Raw genomic sequence first — 26418 nt, 5'->3', positions numbered from 1 at the left:
AGTATGTCTGAACCAAGATTATCGAGTTTGGAAGTCATTCAGAGGAGGAATCAAACAGAAGTGTTCGTGGAGGTTGGAGGAAAAGATCAAGGTTGAGGAAGGGAGAAGCAGATGTTTCATGGAGAAGTTGGAACCACAAAAAGGAAAGCTCGAGAAGAAAGTGGAAGAAGTCAGACAGTGCTAATGAGGTGGAGTTAGGGAATCAGACCTAGACAGAGAAATGCCTTACAGCCTACAGAAGAACTATTGCATATGACTTACTGGGCTGAGAGACAGCGGAAAAGAGGAGTAAGCCTTGCTGCTGGCACTGTACCCTGACTCAAGGGGGGCAAAGAATAGCACCACTTTAGATCTCTGTACCACCCTTGGTAATGACTGTTTCCTGAAAATTACATGGAACAGATGGGGAAAAAATCCACTGTCATCACTTGCCTCCAATGAAATTGGAAATGGGTCATCACCAGTCATCACATGAATAGGCCTTAAAGGGCAACCTTGATATTCAGCATAAAGGAAGAGACCTAGAGCCCATTGACCTTTCAGGAACCGTGAGTGACTTTGTGTGAACTACACATGGCAGCACAGCCCTAGGGTACTTGGATCCAGGACCACAGCCCTACCTTAGAATAGGGCTCAGGAAACCCTCTCACTTGATTGTGCTTTTATGGATCACAGCAATGTTATATTGAAACATATCCCTGTTTTATTAGATCCACTCTTATGTCCATAGGCCTTACTCCAACTTCCACTTTTTGCATCAGTAGACATGCGTTGCACCCACATTGATTGGGTTCAAGCCTTCTGTTGATCCATAGGCTTGTGACAGTACACACATGAACTCTAGGACGGATATTGGCTCTGCCATCATCTGCAGCGTCTTCTGACCTTTCAAATTCATCTGCTGCAGAGACTCTGCAATTCCACATGAACCATGTGGATTCCGTGTTGGCATGGGGATACCTGGTAATGACTTTTTAGTGTGCCATCCCAGAGTCCTTGGGTTCCTTTGTACCCCTTGCCTTGAAACAGGGTTGAGGGCTGCTTTTAATCTTAACACATTCCGTGGGACCACAGTGGCGAGGTGTTCTCCAGTTTCAGAATGACTACTTCTACCACTGGTGTGCCCACAATTCTGACATTGGTACATTGTGTGAAACTATCCATGCACATTAGCATTTGCTGACAATAAGGAAAATGCACCCCAGGCTCCTGCCTCCTGTCATCTGAGATAATAGGGGCAAATGTATAATTTTGTCCAACTACGTGACAGAGTGTGTATGTGGATGTTTATTCCTTTGCCTTAGCATACAACCCGAGGCACTGGGGCTTTCACCATACAGGTGTCTTTGTCATGACTGCCTCATGATGATTGTCATGGCCAGCTGATTACCCTGTCAGTGAGTGACAGGTGTTGATTGTTTCCTCAGAGCACCTATCCTTCCTTGGAGATGGATGGCTCCTGCTGGCCATTCACCTTTCTTGGACTCTGAAGTGTTTCCGTTTTGGAATATTCTACCACAAGCTGTTCTGAATGTCAATGACAGCTATTTGTATGATCGCATCCCATTGTGTGGCTCAGACCATCTCTTCTAGCTTGAGTGCTTGAGCACTACGAAGAGCCTAACCTGCTCTTCCTTATGCTTGGCTTCCCAGTGCTCAGTGTTCATGGGCAGCAACAGGTCATGTGACAGATAGTCTGTCCGTTTGTCGGCTCTCGGAGGATATTCCAATTCAACCCACTATTCTTGGAGCTGCAGGATCCACTACTCTACCACTTGCCTGTGGTAGATTTTCTGCTGCAGTGCTAGTCCTCTCAGGTAGCAAGTGATGGGGAATGGCATGGACCTCCACAATCAATATGGAATGCTGAGGATGTGGATGTCCATAACCAATGCTCTAAACTGGTTGATCCTTGCTAGAGGGAGGCTTGGGCACCAAGCCTTCAAAGAAATACCAATAGCTTGCAGTTGGTCATAACCACAAAGGACAGTCTATTCAGAGAGAGGTGTAGGTGCCAATGGACCACAGAATGGTGATGGACTTCCTGAAGACGCAGATATCTCTGCAGTGTGTGGGGGCAGGGGTGCACTTTATTGGCATACATCACAGGTATCTGATTACCTTCGTCATCTTTTAGCAGCAGCACCAAGCCTTGTCTGCACAGGCAAGCTTTTACTACCAACTTTATGCTTTTCTAAGGGTCAAAGGAGGTCATGTTGGTGTCATCGGAGCAGATATCTCTGATGACTATAATGGGGCCGGATCCACTCTGTCTGGATAGGTGGATGGTGTTGCATGAGCACTTCCAGGGTGGCCAGAATTGGGATAAACTTCCTGCAGTGCAATACCATGCCCAGATAACCTCAGACTTGAAGGATGCGCTGTGTATATCACACCATCTTGAAGTCCTGGACTTCCTTCAAACAATCTGATTCCCACACAGTTGGGAATATGTATCTGAAAGAATCCAGTCTGGGCTTGTAAAATGGACAATTGTTCTTCTGTAAAATCAGTCCACTGTTGGTCCGCCACTGGAGCAGTTTTAACCGTTTGTGGTGCCGTGTTCTCGTTCAGAGTTTATGATGATACTACCACCCATGCTGATGGCACAATGGAGATTGGAATTGGTTTTGCAGACAGTTTCTAAAGGATTCCAGCAATGCTCAGTAACCTAAGAACTCAGGTTCTTGCAGAGAGTCCAACATGTGGAGAAACTGTTTGGAAGTAACAAAAGTGTAGGCAAACATGAACTGGGGGTATCCACCATTCAGTTTAGATTTGAGAACACATTTTCAATCGCTCAAAATTATACTCTTCAACCACAGATCTATTATAAAAGTCAAAATGCATTGTGGCTGTCCCTCACCTCAAAAGCTCAGGTGCTGTGGGCAACTCATTCCGTTTATTGGTGGCTGAACATTGGAATTTCCTGCCTGATCAGGATAGGCATATTAGTGATTTAAGCACCTTTAGAAAGAGCATCAAGACTCTTCTTTTGGGGAGCTCATTAGTCCCCCTGTTTGTAATTTCCTACTGTGCTTTGAAGCCTTTTGGGCCATTAGCACTCAATAAAAGAAAGCAAGTCAAATGAACTGTTAGGATATTTTGAAAGGTCGACTAAAGTGCTGAGCCCACTTCATATTTTTCAAAGACTTGTATCCACAAAAATTCTCACCTTCCCTGTCTGCTTTGCCTTTCTTTATGGAGACCTGTGCAATGGCTCCTTTGACATGCTCGAAAATGTTTTGCTTCATCTAGTGTGTTAAGATATTCCTCAAATTTCTGCCTCGCATTGGTCATGACTGACCATGTTGCAAGGCTTCAAGGACTCAGACTCATCCAGCATGCTTTCTAGCTCATGTTTAAGCATGCCCAGTGTGAAATAAATATGGTGCATAGACTCTGCAATACTACACTGCAATAAGGTGCTAGTGCAGGCCTTTGTCGCGAATGTATGCACTATGTTCACTTTCTCAGTGTTTTCTTTGTTTACCTCAATTGTACCAGTACTTGAATAGGCAATGTTCCTCTGTACTAACATTACTATAGCAAATTGTTCCACCACCATCACATTGACCGACGTGCCAATATTAATCAACATCTTTAATCTGAGCCTTTAAATTATTAGTCTGCACTTGTGTGTGGTCAACCCTCTTTCCGTCCTTTTTCTATGGGGCAGATTAAGAAGGCCTCTCAATCTGCACTCTAAATCTGTATCAAATGAGAGTTCTCGGTTTCTATGTCACAAACCTCACTCACCAGGCCTGGTACTTTCTCAGCTACATCTTCAATTTGACAACACCCAACATGTGTCATATCTTGGTACAGATGTTGAGATTATCCCATAGTGAGCATTTTGACCTTTTCACTTCACTTGGGCCACCATAGGGTGAGTGGCACCCCCTACAGAAGGCACACATACATTTGTCTTGACTGCATTCGTCACTAACTTCAACCAAGCTTTGCATCTCTGAATCCAGTCACCCATATCATGAGGCTGTCATTTTTCTCTTTTTATTCTTGTTGTTTTCATAATGACTTCTCAAGATGGTTGCGTCAGAACACAAAAAAAGGAGGGAGCATATAAGTAAGAGTAATATGCATTTTCTCGGGAATAGTATATCGAAGATACATGCTTACTTCCCTTATGTGCGTTACCCTGATGAGAACAGAATCATTTAAAAGTATTTTCTGAACCTGAGGAAATTAAGCTGCAGCTGAAGGGTGTCCTGTGATAGTCACCTGGGAAAAGGTCACCAGGGATCGACATTTTCCCAAATTTGCACTCTCACAAAAATCAAGCCCTTTCCCCAAATATTCTAGGACTGGAGTTAGAATAGTAATTCATACCCGTCCTAGAATATGCGAGGGAAGGCTTTTAGGGGTGCAGGGAAAACAATTGCCTACCTGGCGACTTTTTCACATAGAACTCCACTGAAGCTAGGAGGGCTGTCTGACTGGAGGGAAGAAACCTTGGATCTGCAGGCATCTACCCCCAAATCACTTCTATCTGTGCCTGGTAGATTTTTGACAGATTACTTTATGGGGTCTGGCCTGCTGGTAGTGAGAGAGGAGTTTGTGACAAATGCAGGCGAAGTCCCATAGAATGTTTTGTGCAAGGCAGAGAACCTGCAAGTGTATCTTGAACTTCACAGGCTGACTGTGGAACGGCCTCCTGGGAGGTGAGCTGTGGTTCAGAACCTTTGGAATGTTTGTCTTTGTGTGAGCGCCTATACATATAATAAATATTACAGTAGTCAAGCCTGGGCAAAAATACAGCATGCTCTAGGTCAAATGTCAAGGGTGCTTTGAAGGAAGCATACCTCGACAGAGCGTCAGTGGGTGGAAAGCCGACTTGTCACCCCAGAAACCTATAAGGTGAATGGAAGGTCAGTGTCAAAGATAACATGCACATTTTGGATTTCGCATTTGGATTTGGGTCTTGGCCCTGGTTGAGATGCCCAGTCAAATAGTAGCCCACTCTATCGCCATAATTAGAGTGTTTGTTTATTCTGCGTTGAGGCAAGGATGGGTTGCAGGCATTTATTATTGTAACAAGTGCTCTCCTACCAGTCTGCTGCGCCCAACCTGTTCTACCAAGCGGATGGGAAGCAGTGTGTCATCAGGATAAATATGGAATTCTCTTCACAATTGTCATATATGTCTTCTATAGGGTCATGTACATATGGAATACTATTAGGGGTCACTGAGGAGTCTTGGGCTAACCCACATGTGAATGTGGGAGGCATAGAAGACCAGTCTTACTTGATTGGTCCCATCGGATCGGAATTATTTGAAACAGTTTAGGGCCAGATTTGAGATACCTATTGATAATACATGGTGGCTGATGGGAATGCCATGATCCATTGTTGCAAAAGCTCCCGGTCTAGAACAATTTGGGCCCAAGCCTTAGAACGGTCTCTATCTGAGAGCTTTTCCATCTGAACATCCATAATAGTGGTCTCGGTCCACCTATGTCAGCAGAAGCCTTATTGATGATCACTTAAAGAACAAGGCTGTTCAATCAGCTTCATAATATGTAGGGTCTCTCTGCAGTCTGTATTGAGATGATGAAAATCACAATCGTTTCCACGGCTTTGAAAGCACGGGAATCCCTGAAAGTGGTCAGTATTTGACATGGGGTTTTTACTCTGCATTCATTTTTGTTTTTAATAGAGGAAATTGATTGGATGTGACCCCACCTTGGAAAAGCCAGGAGTTGATTCGTTCAATTCAGGGATTTTAAAGTGAGGCCCCATATTGCCACCTTAGCATTGCATAGGTGCGGGATTGGAAATGAGGACTTGAAGGAGCTAAGATCCTAGGAGATACCTTTTGGCTTTACGACTGTTGTGGGAGCAATGTAGTGAATAATGGCTGGGCACACTGTTGGTACTGTGAGCATGGTTTGTGTAGCAATGCTGCCAGTACAGTGGACGTTTGTAGAGACGAGTCTTCTCATTGAAGATCTCCATCAGGTCATCACTGAGCTCCTGCCTGTTAGCAATTCTCGATAAACTTTGTTTGTGGCTGCAGTGATTCTTCATTGTTAGCATGCCCTTTTTTCTTTCAGATAGCAACCGTGTTAGCTTTTTTGGGTTAGGCCTGCCACTCGTTCTGATGAGGATTTGGAATTCTCCAATGTCTTTCAAGTAACCTCCCTCACTGGTGGATCTGTCTTAGGTCTTCTAAGATATGCTATCTGTTCCTCTGTGAATCTCCCGCTAGTTTGTGTTTAGGTGGACTACTTTGCTCTTAATTAACTCGACTTGGAGCCTCAGGACTAAAACATCTGATTCCAGCACACTTTGGTTCTGTATGAATGGACAATCTAAGGTTAAACTGAAAACATTAATGCATTACTCTATCTCCTGATGGCATGAAATACAAGAGGCCGAAATCACCTATACACTAATGTGACTTTTGAGCATAGCTTTGAAAAAGTTTAAGCATGTTACGTGTGACTCAGCCAACCAGGTTTACATGTTGTATGTGATTCAGGTGAGCTAGGGGGCCGGAGGTAGAGTCACACCTTTTATGTGCTATCCCTGGAAGGCTCATGTTCTGGGAAGCACGTGGGCCATTTAGAGTTATCACAGAGCTCAAGGAGGAACATTGGGACAGCAGAGATTACATCCCAGTGGGAAGGTTTGCCAGATGGCCATTCTTGACAGTAAAACGTTGGAGAATTCCTCCACTTAGGATTGGCCCTATTCCTAATATATTATTTGCATAGCCATGCTGGTCCCACCTGCTGTGCAACAGGTTGGACTATAAACTGCAAGGAGGTTTGCTTGGTATGCTGACCCGAGGACTATCTGCTGTTTACCAGATTGGAAGGCCCATTCCCCAACCTATCACTAGGGACAGTGGGATAGGAACTGCCTGTCAACTTGCCAAACCTGCTGGGAAGCTTGCCCAGAATTCTTATCATTTTGCTGTGCAGTTACATGAAGTTCACCTACCTATAACCTCCCAGGGTGCATCCCCTATATACAATGCCACATTACTTCCCAGCTCTAGCTAAGTTTGTGCTTTTTAAAGCATGTACATATATAGATAAGTACCTGAAACAGAGGATCCCAGACCACTCAATGAGTGCCAAGTAGTAAAGGATCTGGGTTCATTGTCAGGCACGACACTGCACGTGCCAAGAGTTAACTTCAGTGTGTTTGGCCATGAACTAATGCTGAAAAATAAAACAACATCGGTGGGATAGGAGTGTACGATTGAGCTTTGTCATTGTGTTTGTTCACTGCGAGGCATCTGAGGAGTATCAAGACTATGGAGTTCTGGTTGTCTACTGCTTGCAAACAAAGACTACATACGGCTGAAATTCCCCAGAGACTTGGTTTTAAGAGAAGTGACCTGGAACCAGTAAAATCTGTGTAAACTGTTTAACTTCATCGGATTGATGCCTGGGCCATCCGAAGGCACCTTCCTTCTTCTGAGCTGACTGCAGTTCCTGAGATCCTACTTGAGCACTCGGAGGCCCCGTCAGCCACGTCTTTGGGAGCTTCTACACTGGCGAGTGTCTACAAAAGTCAGAAGTTTACTTCTCCGACTAGGATGAACCTGGTCTTTGAATCTGTCGAGGGTTTTTGCAGGTCAAACAAATATTTGCCTACACCATGATCTGGAGAATCAGGCCAGCATAAAAAATGTTTTATAGGATGAGCAATTGGGGAACTCCGAGTTAAATTGGTCATCACTTCCCACACTCGCCAAATTAATTTGTTATGAAAGCCATTGTTTATTTTAATGTATACCATTTTGTTCCTATATCTTCCATGGAGTTTCTCTTGTTCACACTAAAAGGGTGTCTATAATGTATTCTAAATAGTGTAATACATGTATAAATTTATATTCATTATACATGAAATATAGCCAAGCACAGTAATGAGAAAATAACTGGTTAAAGAAAATACATTAAATAATACCTGTTTATGAACCTCTATGGTGGTGATGTACGCAGAATGAAAGCCAATTAACATAACATAATCTATATTTCTGAGGCTTGTGGATCTGCTTAGAATCACATGCTTTGCATAGGCTGGCATCTAGTGGAAGTTGCAGAGTATTGCACATGACGTTTTCAAAGTTCGAAAAGGGCCGTCGACGGGGCATGACTGTAATACTATCCCTAGTGTGACGTACCCTGTAGCCACGATCCCTCACGTGTCGAGGTCCCTCAGATAATTATTTTCCGCCAGGGTGGAAAGTTGTTATTTCGTGGAGTCCGTAGCTGTGAGCTACTTTCAGAGTTAATCTCATCCAGACTTCTCTTGTCGTTTGCATTCAACGCACTAATTTGACGGCTGATCCGCAGAGCATCTCAACTGCTGATTCTGGCTTTCGAAACCGATGTCTTTTCCGATGATGGGCTTCGGTCTAACCAGCAGGGAGAGTGGATGGATTGATCCTTTCTTTATTTAGAGAATGCATACCCCCATTTCCTGCCCCTACAACCTTTGTCTTGCTGCCTCTGTGTCCACCTTCCACTATAGAGTGCACTCCCTTTAAGTTCTGCCCCGGGTGCAACAGGAAATTTCAGTGGGTAGACAAACACAGAGTTTGTAACCACTGCCTTACGCGTGACCACCTTGAATCCCATTGCACTGTGTGCAAGCTCTTTAGGCCCAAGACGCTAAAAGAGTGCAGAACCAATCGGTGGGCGCCATACACCATGTTGGCGGAGTCAGACACTGCCCCCGGGATCTACGAGTCGGACCACGAAGGCCTAGGCAGCCGAGACACCGATTCGGAGCTCGAAGACACCACCATCGAACAGTCTAGTTCCTGCACGCCTAGTCTCAGGCTCGAAAGGCAGTCGCAGCACGCTGCTATGAGAAAGGCCTCTGGCGACACCAGTATACACGCACACACTTCCTCTCATAAACACACACCCCCAAGCCGTCCCTCGACTGATCCGTCGATGGAGTGCCATGTGCCAGCGGTTGGGGCCTCTCAGCCCACCGACCAAACATCTACCTCGCCCACTGTAGTTCCGCCTACACACTTACCACAAGGTGATACCACAGATACTCTGGCGAAGAGTGCACATAAACACTGGTCGACGACTGAGGAAGGGACGCCGAAACAGCTGCCGAAGAAGCACAAAATGCATTTTCATTCGGAAAAACTCCATAAGGAGCCCTCTGCTCATAGCAAACAGGCCCCTCAGGCCTCTGAACACTATCAAGAGGAATCCTCACCTCTGGCTTCTGCCCTCAGAAGGAAGCACCCTAGGTATAGCCCCAAGGACACAGCCAGAGCCGGTTTCCCTGCAGAGACACCTCCTCTGGCCCCTCTAGTTATCCCTAAAGGGCCCAAATCCATCCCGTCTGCAACCCCCTGGACCTAAACACAGTTCAAAGACACCACAGGAAAGTTTTCGTTCTTTTTAGACTTTATGAGCAAGATGCCCATTCCACAAAAGAGCAGCCTCCTGTGCTGGCTCCAGTGCCAGTGGCACCCTCTCTTCCTACCCCCTTACCAGCCCTGCCACCCGGGCAGCCCTTGCAAGAATCTCTTCAGGACACGTGGGTGGATGATCAAGGTGAGCCCGGTCAATATGGTGATGACACCTACTTGCAGGACCAGGACGACCCTGACCTTTGTTGACCCTGTTGACCCCTCCGTAGTTCAGGGCGGTCACTACTCTCCTATTGCAGACCAACCGCCTTACATTGAGCTACTCAAAAAGGCTGCTCACCATTTTGATATGGACACAGAGGAATCAAGTCTCGCTGGGACCGACTTCGTTGAAGATATCCTTAATGAGAAAAGGCCTGTTCACTAGGCTATACCCCTCCAGGAGTCTATCAAAATAATTGTCTTTCCATCCCCGTCTACCCCTCCCTGACTAGGGCGGTCAACTGATGGGTCGAGAGGATGTTCAGGCCCTCTCTCTCCAATCCCCTCTACAGTAGGTCACGTCAAACCAGACTCTCTGGTGGTGACTACTACCAGAAAGAGAGCTGGTGTTCCATTCTCCACCTTATGAGGCAACTCCCAACAAGAAGTGCAAGAAACTATATACGCTAGGTAAGCGTATCACAGCCTCTGCTGCGTATCTCACTTTAATAACAAACAATACCACCATGTCAACTAAAGCAGTACCCAGTGGGATGAGGTTGCAAGAAATCTGGACTCGGTACCCACTGAGGGTAAACGGGTCTCCCAAAACATCCTAAAGAATGTCTTGGATTCGGCAGACACATCAGGAAGGGTCATGGTGGAAGGAACCCTGCTAAAAAGACACTCCTGGCATAGAGACTCAGGGTTCAAGCCAGAGACACAGGCAGCACTAATTAACATGCCCATTGAAGAAGGTCTCCTCTTTGGCAAAGCTGTTGACGACCAGCTGGAGACAGCAAAGAAGGAGCATGAAACCATCAAGACCCTTGGTCAAATCTCCAACAAGCCCTTTGTTCCAAGATGGGCATTCAACATGTACCGAAACGCTCGGGTGAAGGCTTAGGAAAACCAGGTCAAGCTGGAGCAAGCACATCTGGAAGCTTCTTTTCTGATGGTTGTCAATCTGCTTAGAATCACATGCTGTGCATATAGTCTGAAATCTAGTGGTAACCGCAGAGTATTGCATCTGGTCTTTCAAAGATCGAAAGGAGACGTCGACATGAGCGTGCTTGTAACACTATCCCTAACGTGACATGTAGTGTACCCAAAATCCCTCACGCGTCGAAGTCCATCAGATCGTTTTTTCTGCCCAGCTAGCTGGTCGCCTTATGCGAAGCTCTTAATAATAATAATTGCGTTATTGTTATATTTCTCAACCTCCGGTCGTTTGGTCCTATTATCATTCCATTCTCAACGGTTGATTCCTGTACCACCACCGAAGACCGCTGACAACAGAACTTTGACGGGTGGTGATCCGGTCAGCGCTGTCAACCACGTGGCTGGGCCTTCTGGCTCGCCTAGACAGTAGGGAGAATGGAGTCTGGGTGGTCCTATTCTTTTCAAGAATGTCTTTCCTTTTCCCCTGTCTTTGTTCTCTTGGTTTTGTCGTCACTGTTAAAATCCTGCGCTATGGACAGGACTCCATTTAGATTTTGCCCTTCCTGTAAAGCAAAATTCCTGTGGAAAGACCAGCACCGTCGGTGCAATAGGTGTCTTCCTCTCAATCACAACGAGGCGTCCTGTGCAGCCTGCAAACTCCTACGTCCTAAAACTGTTAAGGGGTGTTGTGTGAAGCGGAGGGTGGCCTATGCAATGTTGAGGGCCGAGAGTAACTCTCCCGCCACCACAGCCACCGAGTGTGACGAGGATATTAGCGACGAGCAAGGCTCCACTTCGGACATCATTGACCTTACATCGGAGCATTCCCGCTCTGCGCCGTCCGTCCCTGGCCCCGATAGGCATGACGAGAGTCCTGCTATGGGGACTGTACATCCGGGAGACAGGGATGCTCACAATCCCCACACAAAGCACACAACCCTCGGTTCTGCTTTGGCGGTTCAGTCGAAGCGCTCCAAAGCGCCAACGGGTACGTTGGATAGTTTGGCGGTGCCTGCCGATCCCCATGGTCGGCAGCCCTCCCCGCAACTGCGACAGCCACATGAGCCTGGGCATCCCAAGAGTAAGGGTGCTACCACCAAAAGCCATGCAAATGTCGAGACGCCTCAGAAGAGAGCGCCGACACTGCACAAGGCCCCGTTTGCACCGAAATCCACCTACACAATCTAAACACTTCCCTGTGACCCCGAGCATCAACGATTTTATCGCGAAAATTGTTTCAGCGGTGAAACGGAAAGAGGCTAAAGACACATCGAAACAGAAAGAACGGCCTAAGGACGCGTCGAAAGACACGTCACAATGCCAGGAGTCACAAAAGGATTACTCTGAGAGTCCTCAGCCTTTATGTAAGACTCTAGTTCATAAATCTCGACGTTCTAGGCAGGAGGATCATCAGGAAGACCCTTTCCTCCCCTAGACTCCTCTGGTTCTTCATCATGAATAAACAAAAAGAAGTCAAGTCTAGTGTCCAGCCAAGTAAAGCAATTTCTGGGGGCACTAATCAAAACAGACGTCAGACTGGTCTTCCCCTCGGAGGAGAGGGTCCAAAATATGCTCTACATGCTACACACCTGAAATTTGCCATGTGGGTAGGTTCCATGGTGTAGACAACATAAACGTATAAACATTTTTTAAAACGGTCTGCAATGCTTGCCCCTGCCATATGTGGATATGTGTGTGTGTGTGTGTGTCTGTTGAAAATGTTCAGCATACTTCCCAACATGCTGCAAACCTGAAATTTGGCATGTGGGTAGGTTCCATGGTTTAGACATTAAAAAGTATAAAATAGACATTTTCAGGATTTTTATTTCTTTTTAAGTGGCACTGCAATGCTTACCCCTGCCATATGTGGATGTGTGTGTGTGTGTCTGTATGTGTGTGTGTCTGTTCGAAATGTTCAGCATATTTACTTCCCAACATGCTATAAACCTGAAATTTGGAATGTGGGTAGGTTCCATGGTGTAGACAATGTAAAAAGAATAAAAGATAAACGTTCTTCAATGCTTACCCAGCCATATGTGGATATGTATGTATGTGTGTGTCTGTTCAAAATGTTCAGCATACTTCCCATCATGCTACAAACCTGAAATTGTATTTGCCATGTGGGCAGGGTCCATAGTGTAGACAATGCAAAAAGTATCAAATATACTTTGTTTTAATGTTTTTAGTTTTTCATCGGTCTGCAATGCTTACCCCTGCCATATGTGGATATGTGTATGTGTCTGTTTGAAATGTTTAGCATACTTCTCAACATGCTACAATCCTGAAATGTGCTGTGGTGTAGACAATATAAAAAGTATAAGATATATACATTTTTCTAATTTTTTTAAGTGGTCTGCAATGCTTGCCCTTAACCTTGCCATAAGCAGATATGTCTGTGTGCCTGTTTGAAATGTCCAGCATACTTCCCAACATGCTACAAACCTGAAATGTGGAATATGCGTAGGTTCCATGGTGTGTACAATGTAATAAGTATCAAATATGCATTTTTCTAATTTCCTTTTTTTGTAAGCAGTCTGCAATGCTTGCCGCTTCCATATGGCTCTTGGCGCGGTAGTTCTACATAAACTTCAGCAGTTAATTGTTACTAAACTTCCCTCACTATCAGCATTCTAGCTGACATTAGGGGCACTCACTTGTGAAGTCATGCAGGTGACACAAAACGTAGCTTTTGTAGTAATGCGGGGGCAGGAAACGGTGCATGTCTCTTCATTAGTGTCCGCAATGACGTTGTCCATCACATCGTGGCAGATCTCTCATGATAATTACAGGATTTTCATTTCCCACGGGAGTTGATGGATGGATGCCATCTTAACAGTACAAAGCTTAAATGCTTCAGCCGTACATGTACGGGTACGGCACTTCAAGCTTACACGCTTCAGCCCTACACGTACAGCACTTCTGTTAAAGTCGCTGCTGTCTCGACTGTAGATCGGGACACCAATAATGTTATTGCGCAATCTCAACGCTCCAACTCAAAGTAGCTGGATTTACATTGTTATACGGGTAAGGCAAACCTCCATGCACATCATTATCTATATTCGTTCATTGAATGAACTTCAAACTAGGACTGAAGTGGGAATTACTGTGCAAAGCACGGATACACATTATAACATATACAATAGATTGGCATTCAAAGTTTTCTCTGTAGGACAACAGGCAACCTGTGCACAAGCGGGTTGGGGTACTTTGCCATTTTAATCATGTTTGTAAAACTTTATCGAATATGAAACCAGTTTTGGGAAAATATAGGATGCGAGTTATTATTGTGGCCACTTGTTGTGTAAAAGTTCAAATCTCTGGAGACTTTGTTCAATATATAAATATATTTGTTGCACTCAGCCTATCACAGACGACCAGACTCACACTGTAGCTGACAACTCTCAGGTAAGTATGAGTTATTATTCCCCAAAACAGAAGAATTGAACACATAAGATCACCAGAAGATGAGAAATTGAGAGACTGGTGGCGTTTCATGGGAAGGAGTCAAATGTTTTTAATATATATAGTATTTTTCATGGTGTTCATATTTGTATCATTATCTTAATTTGGTTTTTTATTGCATGGCCAGTTTTGTATCCTATAACACATGTAGATTAGACAACAAGGTATGCTTTTAAATCTTGACAATAATGAACTGTATTTGAGTGAACTAATATGAGCAGGCAAGGCGTTCTCGGTCGATCCTGTCCATGTGGGATGGACAAGCCACAGTCGAGCAATTCAGGCTTTATAATGTATACTTGTTTATTTACTTTTCTTCAAACTCTGTTAGAGTGGTTTTCCTGACTGTTTTTCTAAATATGATACTGGTATTTGTGTAGAACGAGTCCTGAAATGCATGCTATTGAAATAAACATGTATAATGACGATTGGACACATGCTAGTCACGCTTTTCATTCAGGATATCTGCCCATGTGTAAGACATTGTGTGTGTATTGTTTCATTTGCATCATTGCAATTAATTCTGTGTGTCGGTGGATATTTGCAATTCATGGAATTTGCGTCTGGCATGGAATATTTATGCATACATCTGTTGGTTTGTTTCAGGAGCAATGTCTGGAGGCTTCAATTTCCAGGTTACAGATGGCCTCCATTTCGCTCCTAGACAGATATTCAGCATCACTGCCAGAACTCTAGTTATTACTCTAGAGGCCAACAAAGGCTTGGCGTTGTTTCCAGGTAAGACGCAGCATAAATCAGACCTGTCCTTCAATAGCCTCTGCATTTTTTATAACTAATGTTAAAAATAGGTGTTTGCAGAAGCTATAATTGAGCAGCACTCTAGGTTGTTCATCCTAATAACAAAGAATCCACTTGGTCCAAAGTGTCCATTTTGTTTATATTTGTTCTACTTTGATTTAAAAAAAAAAAAACATTTTTTACAAATTCTTTTTGACTGGTCTACCTTGACATTTATTTAAATGGTATCTTTTAGGAAGAGCATCAAGGTTCTTTGGTGGTGGTTAGAATAACAAATAAAAAAGCCCATGTAAAAGGGGGTGGGGCGGAGGAGATATTCATTGACACCTGGTGGTAGTCCGACCTATTATGAGATTCCAGTTTATTCTATTGAGGAACACTCAGGTGAAAACCCGCCGTTCCCCCTGGTACACACTAAAGCTTAAACATCTGAAGGAGCATGGTGGAAATTTGTCAGCAAGGTGAAAGAAAAGTAACAATGAGAAAGATAAATGTGTATACAGGGAAGACATTGCACTATATCATAAACTATTTATTTGTATAAAACAAAAAAGGAGAACTTTTATAGCACACTTCCAGAGAAGCAACCATTACAGGTCAGGACTTTTTTGTAACTGAGTGATTTAACATCTCTGAAACAGCTAGATATCTGCTCGGTACACACCATCAGTAGAGCTCTGCATTCTTTTTCCAGAAAGTTAACAACATAACGGATGAAAGTGAGGAAGCTGATCCTTCCAGTGTGTTGTCCTATAGCACTGATAACATTTGTGACCAAGCGAACGGTCCTAGTGAAAGGCCAACTTTTCCTTGCATCTGCGGCTCTTAGGATTGAGTAAACCCTCCAGCCCTTTCAGAAATTGCAAGCCAACTGCTTCGTTGGTGGACTTCTTCCTGAATCGTGGACCGTTATTGGATGCCACCATTTATGATGTAATGCGTGCTTCTTTGGATGTTGGGGTCTTTCGGGACTCTCAATGAGGCTAAGATTAATTGCTTTCTGAGTAAAACTAACCTTAGAGTGCAGAATGATGGCAATTTTAGACCAGTATTAAGAATAACCATAATTGGCAACGTTTTGACATTTGTACGGGTCCTTCAAAGAAAGTTGGATTCAATAAATATTCTTCAAACCTCTATTGAAGTTTCCAGACCTGTGGCTGGGGCAGCTATTATCAAGTTATGGGACAAAATTCTCCTAGGTGCAGACAGATAACAGGTGATTCTTGTAGTGTTGCTGACCTTTCTGCTGCTTTTGATAACCTCGACCATGTCCTCTTGCAAGGTCACCTCTTCCCTGTTACTAATAAACAGGGTAAATCCAACAACAGAAAACAGTGGGTGGGCCTGAGAGAGTATGAATCACCATCTTCAGTGTCTGACTTTCGGGGCCTGGGAGCGTCTTCAATGTCACTGGCCCTCTTTACATTTACATGACCCCACAGACTAACCTGATATGAAGTGATGGGGCTTCATTATAAGTTTGCCGGTCCAGTAGTAATGTTGCCGGTAAGCTACCAGCACTTTTGCTACTGGACCGGCAAACTACGAGTTCTGCTCGCGGGTGTCTTCCCGCCCGCCAGGTCTGACCTGGCTAGTAGACCTTGTTGGATGCACCGGCACCATTGACGAATGGTGGCGGTGCATCCGACCTCCCCATTCCCAATTAGCCCTAAGGGGCATGAATGGGAATGGGGAGCATTTTTTTCCAGTGCCCACAAATGGCCATTGACCGGGTCTTGCGGGCCGTAATGCCCCAGTAATTGCCCATTCACAGGCACCGAAAAAAAAAATTATACTGGCGGCCGCCATGCCAGTTTTACCGGCACGGCTACCGCCGGTCTCATAATGAAGACCATGGTTTTATCTTCAGCCCTGTGCTGATGCAGTGCAATTATATATTACCAGCAAAGAGGCTGGAGAACAGGAGTTGAAGAACATGCAGCAGTGGATAGTATGGAGCTGATCAAGTTATCATTTCAGATCAAATCGATAATATAGTTGCAAGTGTTTGTTTACCATGCAGAATGATCACGTGTATTGTGAAGTTGAATTGAGCCATTGCAGTGGTGCCCTGGTCACTTCTCATCAGGACTGCTCAATGCCCTTTATTATTATTATTTCTATTACTGTTGTATTTCTCGGGCTCAGACCTAGTTTCAGGACGCAACGAAGCACTTTACAACTGTTAGTGGGAGGCATACAGCAGAGGGCGCAGATTGCAAGATGTCAATGCAAGCGAGTGGGCATTACCAATGGTGGGGCCGGGAGAAGGCATGCAATTTGGCAGCAATAGATCTACAATCAACTGGGTAAGAAACAGGGGCAGCAGATTTCCCAGACTAAGGTGAGGTTTTGAGTGAATGGTGACTACCTAAATGTAACATTCAGAGGGTAAATGCTGTGCAGTCCATCTGGTTGTGGGCCTGAAACAATTTGTGCATGTGTTAAAAGCAAGGCCGGGACTGTGTTGGTTACTTGTTGATGAGTTAGCGATGTTCAAACCTTTGCATTTAAATGTCTTAATGGGGAAGCTTCAGCATATCTCATAGACCACTTTAAACCTCTTCTGGTGTGGTGCTGGTGTGGTGCTTAGAGACCTGGATTGTACCTGTGTAGTGTGGGCTGTACTGTCCTGGGATTGGACCATGTGCTGCGAGTGTGTGGGTTGCAAGGGGTTTGGTCAGAGGTTACAATGAGGGCTGCCATCATCTTCGATGAGAGGCCCAGGGCATGTGTGAGGTCTCCTTTTATTCACCCGCCTACCTAAACCCTTGTCTCCCTGCTCTCCTAGTATGCACATCTAGCATCAGAAAACCCTCTGGTAATCATTTGAAGCTGTTAATTGTAATTCCTCCATTTCAGGGAACTTGAAACTGTGTAACCCCTTTGACTAAAGTGGCAGTGGGAGAATGGTATTTGTTTATTTTATTCCTTGCGCAGACAACAAAAGCACATTTCCTATTGTTCAAGCTCAATTTTATAACTAACGGATCTTCATGGTTTTCACTAGTATGCCTCTAAATCAGAAATGTTTCCCTTGCCTTCAGTGCCAAAGAAAGAATTGTATTTCCTACTTTCCATTGACTTTGAAATGTTGCATCTTTGTTTCCTTAAAGGGAAATGTTTTATTTCCTATGCTTGGTGTTTAGATCTAGCTATGGAGTGTGAATATCTCTCTAAGAAGGCAAACCTTATAATAAGGGATTTTTTTTAAGGGATTCTGACTCTCCCATCAACCCTGCTGGTTATAAGCTTTTATAGGGGTGGGTGTTTGAGTTCTTGTAACTGTCACAAGCCTTAGTTTGTGGACCCAGTTGGGGTGGTCTGGGAATCCCCTCTATTCCTCTTATGGGTGTAGCATCCACTATCTGGGGACGCCCCCCAACCCCTTGGGTCTCCTCACTGTTAGTCTCCAAGGTTTGGTAGTGGCTTTGTCACAGCAGCTACAGCCTGGACCAAGTTCTCCAGCCTGGGGTCTGGCATGGATTCACATGCTCATGAATATTCCCAGTCATCAAGCTGGGAATCCTCGGTAAAAGAAAAAACAGTTTCCGTTTCGTTTCTGAACTGTCTTTCTCCTATAAACCAATCACTGAGCTCTGGGTCATACTGCCCTCAGCCAATGACTGCCCTCTACAGGCAGCCATCTTCAGATTTTTACTGCACGTTCAAGTGTTGGGAGTCCTCGTGTTTCGCTCTTCGTGCTTCTCTGCAGGTTTTCACTTTATTTGATAGGAAAACTCTTTTTTTCAGTCAATCGAGCCGAGCTCCATCGATTATCCTTCTGATTAACGGGGACCCGTTTTTCGGCTTTTTCACGCCCAACAAGGGCGGATTACGTTGAGTGTTCTGCTTGGAAGCTTACACCACGTGGATCATGTTGAATGAGAAGGACAGTGTTTCCCTCTTCAAACTTTGTTCTGGCTGCGGTTTGCGGAATGTGTACATGGATGACTCCACCCAACACATAAAGAAGAAGGTTCTGTGATTTGCTGTGGCTTCACTAAGCGCACAATAAAGAATCAACACCAATGGCTGGAGAGGCTTCGATCAAGCAGGTTGAGAAGACTCCAGAGAAGAGGATGCTGGACCTCAGCGTGAGACCGCCCCTGCGAAACCCAAAGGAAAGGGGGGGCAGTGAAGAACGCCAAGGAACAGACATTTCTTCGTCCGAGGAGTATGAGATCCTTTCCGTCCACGGTGACTATGACGACGAGGGGAATGTCGGAGAGTCACCCTCCAGAGGCGGAGGCGAAGACCACGACGATGATGCCGTCCATGGGGACAACAACGAAGGCCTTGGGCCCAGCGCTCCTTCCCCTCATGTTCCCCCTGAAGACCTTTCGCTGGACATCCTTTCGACCCTCCACATGCTGGTGTCAGAGATGCAGAGGAGGATGCCGACAGGCCAGCCACGGCCCCACCCGCGACACCAGCCCCGGCCACCCCATTGACACCGGGGGAACCGCCAAGGATGAAGAGGAGGAGAATCCCACACCTCCATGCCAACCATTGCTACCCTCCCCCCATGGGGGGACGGAGTCGGACACGGCAACAACGGACACGGATGACGATGGCGGAATGGGAGACCCCTCATTACCTCCGCCAAGAGCTTCCCCTTCGGACAAAGTGGGATCCTTCCATTCCATGATCACCCAGGCATCAGAGCTTTTCCAATTTAAGCCAGGGGAAAAGAAAAAGGAAGGTTTCTTGTACCAGCGCTGGGAGGCAAAGAGGAAGACCATCCTTTTGGTCCTGCTCCTGGACAACATTTGGGATGAGGGGCTGCCGCTGCTGAGGAGCCCCTCCTCAGCCCCGGCAAAACGGGACCGGCTTGAAAAGAAGTACAGGGTGCCAGACTCTGCTCCCAAGTGCCTGCGATCTCAGCCGTCTCTGGATTTGGTGGTTTCAGCAGCCGCCAGGGAGAAATAGTCAAGCTCGATGTCTTCTTCTTCCACACCTCCAAACATCGAGCTCAAGAAGTTGGATTCCATTGAGTAGAAAGATCTACTCAGCGGCAGCGATGGTCAAGGCTGCCAACGCCTTGGTTATTGTGGGCAGATATGACCGGGAGCTTTGGTACAAGATGGCTACGCTCCTGGAGTTTCTCCCCGATGACAAGTGGGTCAAGGCATTGGACATCCTCCAGGAGGGTCAGGTGGCATTGGACCATGCTATCACAGTGGCCCTGGACATTACGGACACAGGTTTCCACCAGATAGGAAACCGAGTCTGCCTGCGCTGTCATGGCTGGCTCAAGGCCACCAACTTTAGACAGGAGGTCCAGACAAGGGTTCTGGACATGCTATTTGACAGAGACAACCTGTTCAGGAAGGCCGTGGATTAATCCCTGCAGGCTATCAAGATGGACACAGAGACGCCCGTGCCCTGTGCACTCTGCAACGACAGCTGTCCTTTCGTTCTTCAGGAGGGAAGTCTGGCAGGTCTTCAAAGGGATTTGGCGGGGGCTCATCCTCTTACTGCCAACCCTAACATTCTATGACCCAGGAAGCCAACACGGGTCGCTCCAAGGGTTTCGGGGTTGGCCGCCATCGTTGCCAAGAACTGCAAGGCAGCACCTCGACCTCCAAGCAAGATTGAACTGGCTAAGATGTTGGGGCCCCCAATCATACACCCCAGTGGGCAGCCGGCTGGCAAACTTTGTCAGCGTGTGGGAGACCATCTCCATCGACAGATGGGTGCTGGACGCTCTCGCCCACAGACACATCTTAGAATTCCAACGAAAGTGTCTGCAAATACCACCGGTGGCCCAGCAGGAACAACACATTCCTCAGCTGCTGCTAGAAGTCTGGGCCATGTTAAAGAAGGGGAGATAGATCTGGTCCCACGGTGACTCAGGGACTCCAGAGTTTACTCAAGGTACTTTCTCATAAGAAAGAAGACCAGGGTCTGGAGGCCCATTCTTGACCTACAACGACTCAACAAGTACATAAAGACCCAGAAGTTCAGTAAGGTCACTGTACAACACGTGCGCCAACTGGAGCAGGGAGACTTTGTCGTCGGATCTAGAGGACCCTTTCTTCCACAGCCCCATAACCGTAAGGCATCGCAAGTTCCTGTGCTTCGTCGTCCATGGAAAGCATTACCAGTTAAAGGCGCTTCCCTTCGGACTGAAGTCAGTGCCCAGAGTCTTCACCAAATGCCTGGCTCTGGTGGCACCCATCTGCGACAACGGGGGATCCATGTGTTCTCTTATCTGGATGACTGGCTCATCCGGCCAAGTCAAATGACATCGCCGTCAATCACACGGCAAGGACCGTCCGACTGCTGACGAACCTGGGGTTCTCAGTGAATTATGCAAAGCCCTGCTTGACTCCATCGCAGGACGCTCTGATCCTGGAATCCAGACTCAGCACAGGGGCTTGCCTAGCAGCTCCGTCGGAGGAGAGGATATTGGCCATCCTGGGCAAGGTGCAACGGCTGTTAGCACTGAAGATCGGCACAGTGCGGACCATCAGGTCGCTGTTCGGCATGATGTCGGTGTGCATTTACCTGATTCGGCCCTGCAGGCTGCAGATGCATCCGCTCCAGGAGTTCCTCGACGCCTGTTGGGTTGAGGTGTCCGGAAGCTTTCAGGACAGAGTTGCGCTCGACAAAGAGTTCCGTCGAGCGCTAAGGTGGTGAGGTGTGCACTCCAACATCGCCAGAGGCACAGACTTTCAGATCCCCACATGCCAGGAGACTGTCACGACGGACACTTCTCTGGAAGGCTGGGGAGCCCACAACGGATATCTCCGCACCGGAGGCTCCGCACCGGCGGGCAGAAGAGAAGACGCTGCATATCAACGTTCTGGAACTACGAGCAGTGTTTTGGGCCCTCAGGTCGTTGCTGCCGTCCCTCAAGGGCAAGGTGGTGAGGGTCTTCACAGACAATACCACCACAATGTTTTACATCCGGAGGCAGGGGGGCACCAGATCCCTGGCGCACTCCAAGGAGGCACAGAATTTGTGGCACTGGACCATTGGCCAGGGGGTGTTCCTCATTATGTTCCACCTGGCAGGAGTAAAGCATGCAGTCGCCGACTCTCTTAGCAGGGAGCTACGCTCTTGGCACGAGTGGGAGCTTTGCCTGGATCAAGTGAACCACCTGTTCCTCAAGTGAGTCAATCCCCAGATCGATCTATTTGTGATGGCGATGAACACGAAGTGCCAGGGGTTCAGCAGCAGGTTCTGGCAGCTGGGGAGCATGGGCGACGCATTCTCCTTCCGTTGGAAAGGCCTGTTTCTGTACGCGTTCCCTCCGTTACCACTTCGAGTCATCAGTCATTTCAGACAGTAGCGGTCTAGGATGATCCTCATAACACCAGCGTGGCCGAGGCAGATCTGGTACTCGGACCTTCTCAGCATGTCAACATTCCCACCAGTCAAGCTGCCAGTTGTCCTGGATCTCCTCGCCAGGGAAGGTTTAGGGAAGCATTAGAGTTCAGTGGTTACGAGCTTCTGCCGGACCGCAGGGAGGTACTCGCCAAGGCCAGAGCAACGTCGACTATGAAGTGCTACGGAGAAAAATTGAAGCGATTTGGCGACCTGGTGCCGGTACTATTTTTGGCTAAATATGGGCTGGCACACGCCTCCATCAAGGTGCATCTGGTGGCTATCTCCCGCTACACCAGATCCCCAGGACGACCATCCTTGTGGTCGCACCGTTTGGTCAAGGAATTCATCAAGGGACTGTTCCGCTCATTCCCGCTGGTTAAAGCTCCGGCCCCGGCGTGGAAACTCAACGTGGTGCTGACTAGGCTTATGGAGGCTCCATTCAAACCTATGCATACAACTCCTCTGAATTTTCGTCGTGGAAGACAGCTTTCGTCGTGGCCATAACCTCTGCAAGAAGAGTAGATGAGATCCAGGCCCTATCCTGCAAACCACCTTACTTGACTTTCCATGAGACGAGGGTGGTGCTGTGGACACACCCCTCCTTCATGCCCAAGGTGCCGTTGGACTTTCATCTCAGCGAGCCCTTGGTGTTACCTGTGTTTTTTCCGACGCCTTCATCGCCGGCTGAGAGGACTTTGCACTCGCTGGATGTGGCTCGAGCGCTGAAGTTTTATGTGGCCCGAAGAGTTTCTGGGAAATCTCTTAGCTTTGTGTGAACTTTGGTCCTGTGAACCATGTGAAGGCCCTGTCCAAGGCTTCCATTTCCAGGTGGCTTTCCGGCTGCATCACCCATTGTCACTGGTTGGCAAACCGACCGTTGCCTGGCTGTCTGAGAGCCCATTCTACCAGAGTGATCGCTGCTACAATGGCGTTCTTGTCTGGTGTGCTCCTGCTGGACATCTGCAGGGCTGCTACATGGAGGTCGACACACACCTTCACAACATTTTACTGCGTTGACAGGGATTCCAGGGAGGAGTCCAGAGTCGGCCAAGCATTGCGCGCAAACTGTTCGCTTGAAGGTGAGCCTGGTGAAGGAGGTAAGAGATTGCTTCTGTGGAGCCTTGCCACCTCCCGTGGTTGCGCATGTGTGTACTGCTATGTATGCTTTATTCATGAGCATGTGAATTCATGCCAGACCCCATGCTGGAGAAGGAACAAGTTACTTACCTGTAACTGTTGTTCTCCAGCATGGGTCTGGCATGGATTAACATGCAAACCCTCCCGCCTATCCCTCTGCAGCTCTTCTCTTGGTCTTACTGCCATTTTATGTGCTACCAAATCTCAAGATGGCTGCCTGGCGAGAGGCTTAGGTAGAGGACAGTCATTGGCTGGGGCAGTATGATGACCCAAAGCTCAGTGATTGGTGAATAGGAGAAAGACAGTTCAGAAACGAAATTGAAACCGTTTTTTCTTTTACCGAGGATTCCCAGCCTGACGGGGAATATTCTTGAGCATGTGAATCCATGCCAGACCCATGCTGGAGAACAACAGTTACAGGTAAGTAACTTTTTCCTTCTCTCACTTCCGTTTTTAGATTTCCTCTTGCATGTCATTTCATAATAAGCTGAAGTAATACCGATCTAAGCACATTGTGCACTCCTAGAATAGACTAAACTGTTAGCACAAGCACAAAGATCAGTTCCTAGAATCAATTTATTTTGGAGAGGCCCTTAAAAAATGTCTCAAAATAAAATACAGTATTTCTACCACATCTCCCGGGTCTACAGAGTAGGCCATATTGTGACACCATGATTATAATTCTGTTTGTCATACAAACTTGGAAGATCACCAGAAACACAAACAGTGGCAGTATTGACATTTATCTGGCACTTGAGCTTGATGATTTGATGTTGCCTGGGTTTCGGAACCCCTCAGTTCATAACTATTCAAATATATACATATTTCTTTTACCTCTTTTTATTGATTTTCACAAGATAACAAACAGAACATTCCCTCCACTCCTCCTCCTTCCCCCTCCCACCTCCCCGCCGGCAACGAGTTTAAACCTTTTATCCGTCATCCTCATGGGCTGACTCCACAGTCACTGCAAGTCCAACAATCTCAATCGCTGTGGGCACCACATCACCTTAAAGTCATCTTTAAGAACGTTCAATAATTCCCCCCAGTCCGCCGCGAAACGCTGTACTTTATTGTCCATGGCGTAAGTCGCCCATTCCAAGGCCACAATTTCCCACATCTTCCGGAGCCAGTCTTGACCCATAGGGACCTCTGGGCCCTTCCATCTCTGGGCTATTAACGGCATAGCCGCAACAGTCATTATCACCTTAGCTTTCTCCCTTCCTCTAGGTTCACCTGCCCCCGGGTCATCCCAAATGCCTAAGAGGATTTGTGCTGGAGTTCTTTCATCTCCCAGGCCGAAGGCTTGCTCCTGTGCCTTCCTTATTTCTCCCCAAAACGGTAACATTTTTGGGCATTTCCACCAGATGTGCTCCGCAGAGCCTGCCATTCCACAGCCCCTCCAGCATTTCCCCGACACTGTTGGGTAAATCCTATGAAGCCGGGCAGGAGTATAATGCCACCCAAATAGAATCTTATACCATGCCTCCTGTAGGTGGGGGGCCTTGACCAGTTTAGGAATTCTCCTCCACAACCTTTCCCAATCCAACCTGCTAAACTCGCGTCCTAGGACCCGTTCCCATTCCCGCATATAAGCTCATTGAACCCCTGCCTTTGTACTGTCCAGGATCTTATAGATGTTAGAAATTAGGCCCTCCGCTCCATTATTAGTAAGTAGACATTTTTCAAAAGGCTCCTTATGACTGCCGTTTTGACCCCTGTGTGTAGTACCCAATGGCGTATCTGCACATACCTCAGCCTCTCCCCCTCTTGTACTGCGAAGTACCTCTTACAATCATTAAACGATAACAATTCCCCCCCACAAAACATATTGCATGATTTCCTACAACCTCCCACTCGCCACTTCGTGAAAGCTCCTCTCTCCAGACCCGAGGAAAAGTCTCCATTGCCGAAGATGGGGGTGAAGGGGGATGGGAATGTGGTGATCCCTTTGGGGCCCACCAACTTGTCCCAAGTATCAGCCATGAGTTTGGTAATGGTACTCTCATAGAGATGTCGAGGTCTATGTGGTTTCGGGAGCCACAATACTTCTGCTAGGTCTCGGTGCGCTACCACCCTATCCATCCGCACCCATAACTTGTCTCGTGCTCCTTCCTCCCCCTTTAACCATTCCCTGATACTGCGCAGTTGTGTCGCTTCGTAGTACTGCCGAAAATTTGGCAATGCAAGACCACCCTCGCTCTTCGATGCCATCAGGAGTCTGGCTCCCACCCTAGGTCTTTTCCCTTCCCAGATAAATCCCTTAGTCAGCGTTCCCAGCTCCTTGAAGAAGCACACCGGGACCGGCTGCGGGACCGCTTGGAATAAATACAATAGCCGTGGGCGTGTAACCATTTTAACCGCAGCTATCCGCCCCACCCATGACACCCTTATATCTCTCCACCTTTGGTAGTCCTTCTTGACTGCTTTAAGGAGCGGGGGAAAGTTTGCCGTGTACCATCCTGCCAGAGTTGCCATAATTCTCACCCCCAGGTAACGGATCCCTCCCGCGCGCCACAGAAAGCAAGTGTTCACCCTCAGACTATCCCTTTCCGATACTCCAAGCGTTAAGTTCAGAACCTCTGACTTGTTGGCATTGATTTTTAGCCCTGATGCTGCATCGAAAGTTTCCAGGAGGGTCACACTAGCCTGTACTGATTCCCATGGTGCCGTGAGGATGAGCAGCATATCATCAGCAAAGGCTGCTACCTTATGTTGCTCTCCGCCGAAGGGAACACCCTGAATCTCCGTAGCGTCCCTGAAGGCCTGTAGTAGCGGTTCTAGATAGATTGCATAAAGTATTGGGGAAAGCGGGCAGCCCTGCTTTGTCCCTCTCTGCAGGGGTATCCTTCTGGAAGCGACCCCATTCACCATCACTCTGATAGAGGGCGCCTGATAATTGGCCCTTAGCATTGACAAATTCCCCCCCAAAGCCAATCTTTTCCATTACCCGGAATAGGAAAGACCACTCCACGCGGTCAAAAGCCTTTTCCGCGTCTAAGGACACCAGGACCGCGGGAGTGTTCATTTTCTGCACTTTTTCAATTATATGGGCCACTCGTCTAATATTGTCCGCGGTTTGTCTGCCCCTAATAAACCCGGCCTGATCGGGGTCTATCAAATGCAGGAGGATGGAAATGAGCCTATTTGCCAGGATCTTCGTATAAATCTTAGCGTCAATATTAATCAATGCTATAGGGC

General features: G+C 46.9%; 1 protein-coding gene across 1 annotated transcript in view; it reads left to right on the top strand.

Annotated features, from left to right (window-relative positions):
- Nucleotides 1-26418, top strand: part of LOC138511528 (chondroitin sulfate proteoglycan 4-like) — a 479770-nt gene that overhangs the window by 294484 nt on the left and 158868 nt on the right. Inside the window, exon 7 of the mRNA XM_069627268.1 lies at nucleotides 14587-14718. Within this exon, the coding sequence (XP_069483369.1) occupies nucleotides 14587-14718 (132 nt within the window). The remainder of the gene's footprint in view (nucleotides 1-14586; nucleotides 14719-26418) is intronic.

Source organism: Ambystoma mexicanum, chromosome 6p (assembly GCF_040938575.1).
Source record: "Ambystoma mexicanum isolate Mex_15411 chromosome 6p, UKY_AmexF1_1, whole genome shotgun sequence".
In the NCBI taxonomy this organism is placed as follows: Eukaryota; Metazoa; Chordata; class Amphibia; order Caudata; family Ambystomatidae; genus Ambystoma; species Ambystoma mexicanum.
Note: the sequence above shows the minus strand (reverse complement) of the source record. Positions and strands in the feature narration are given on the sequence as shown.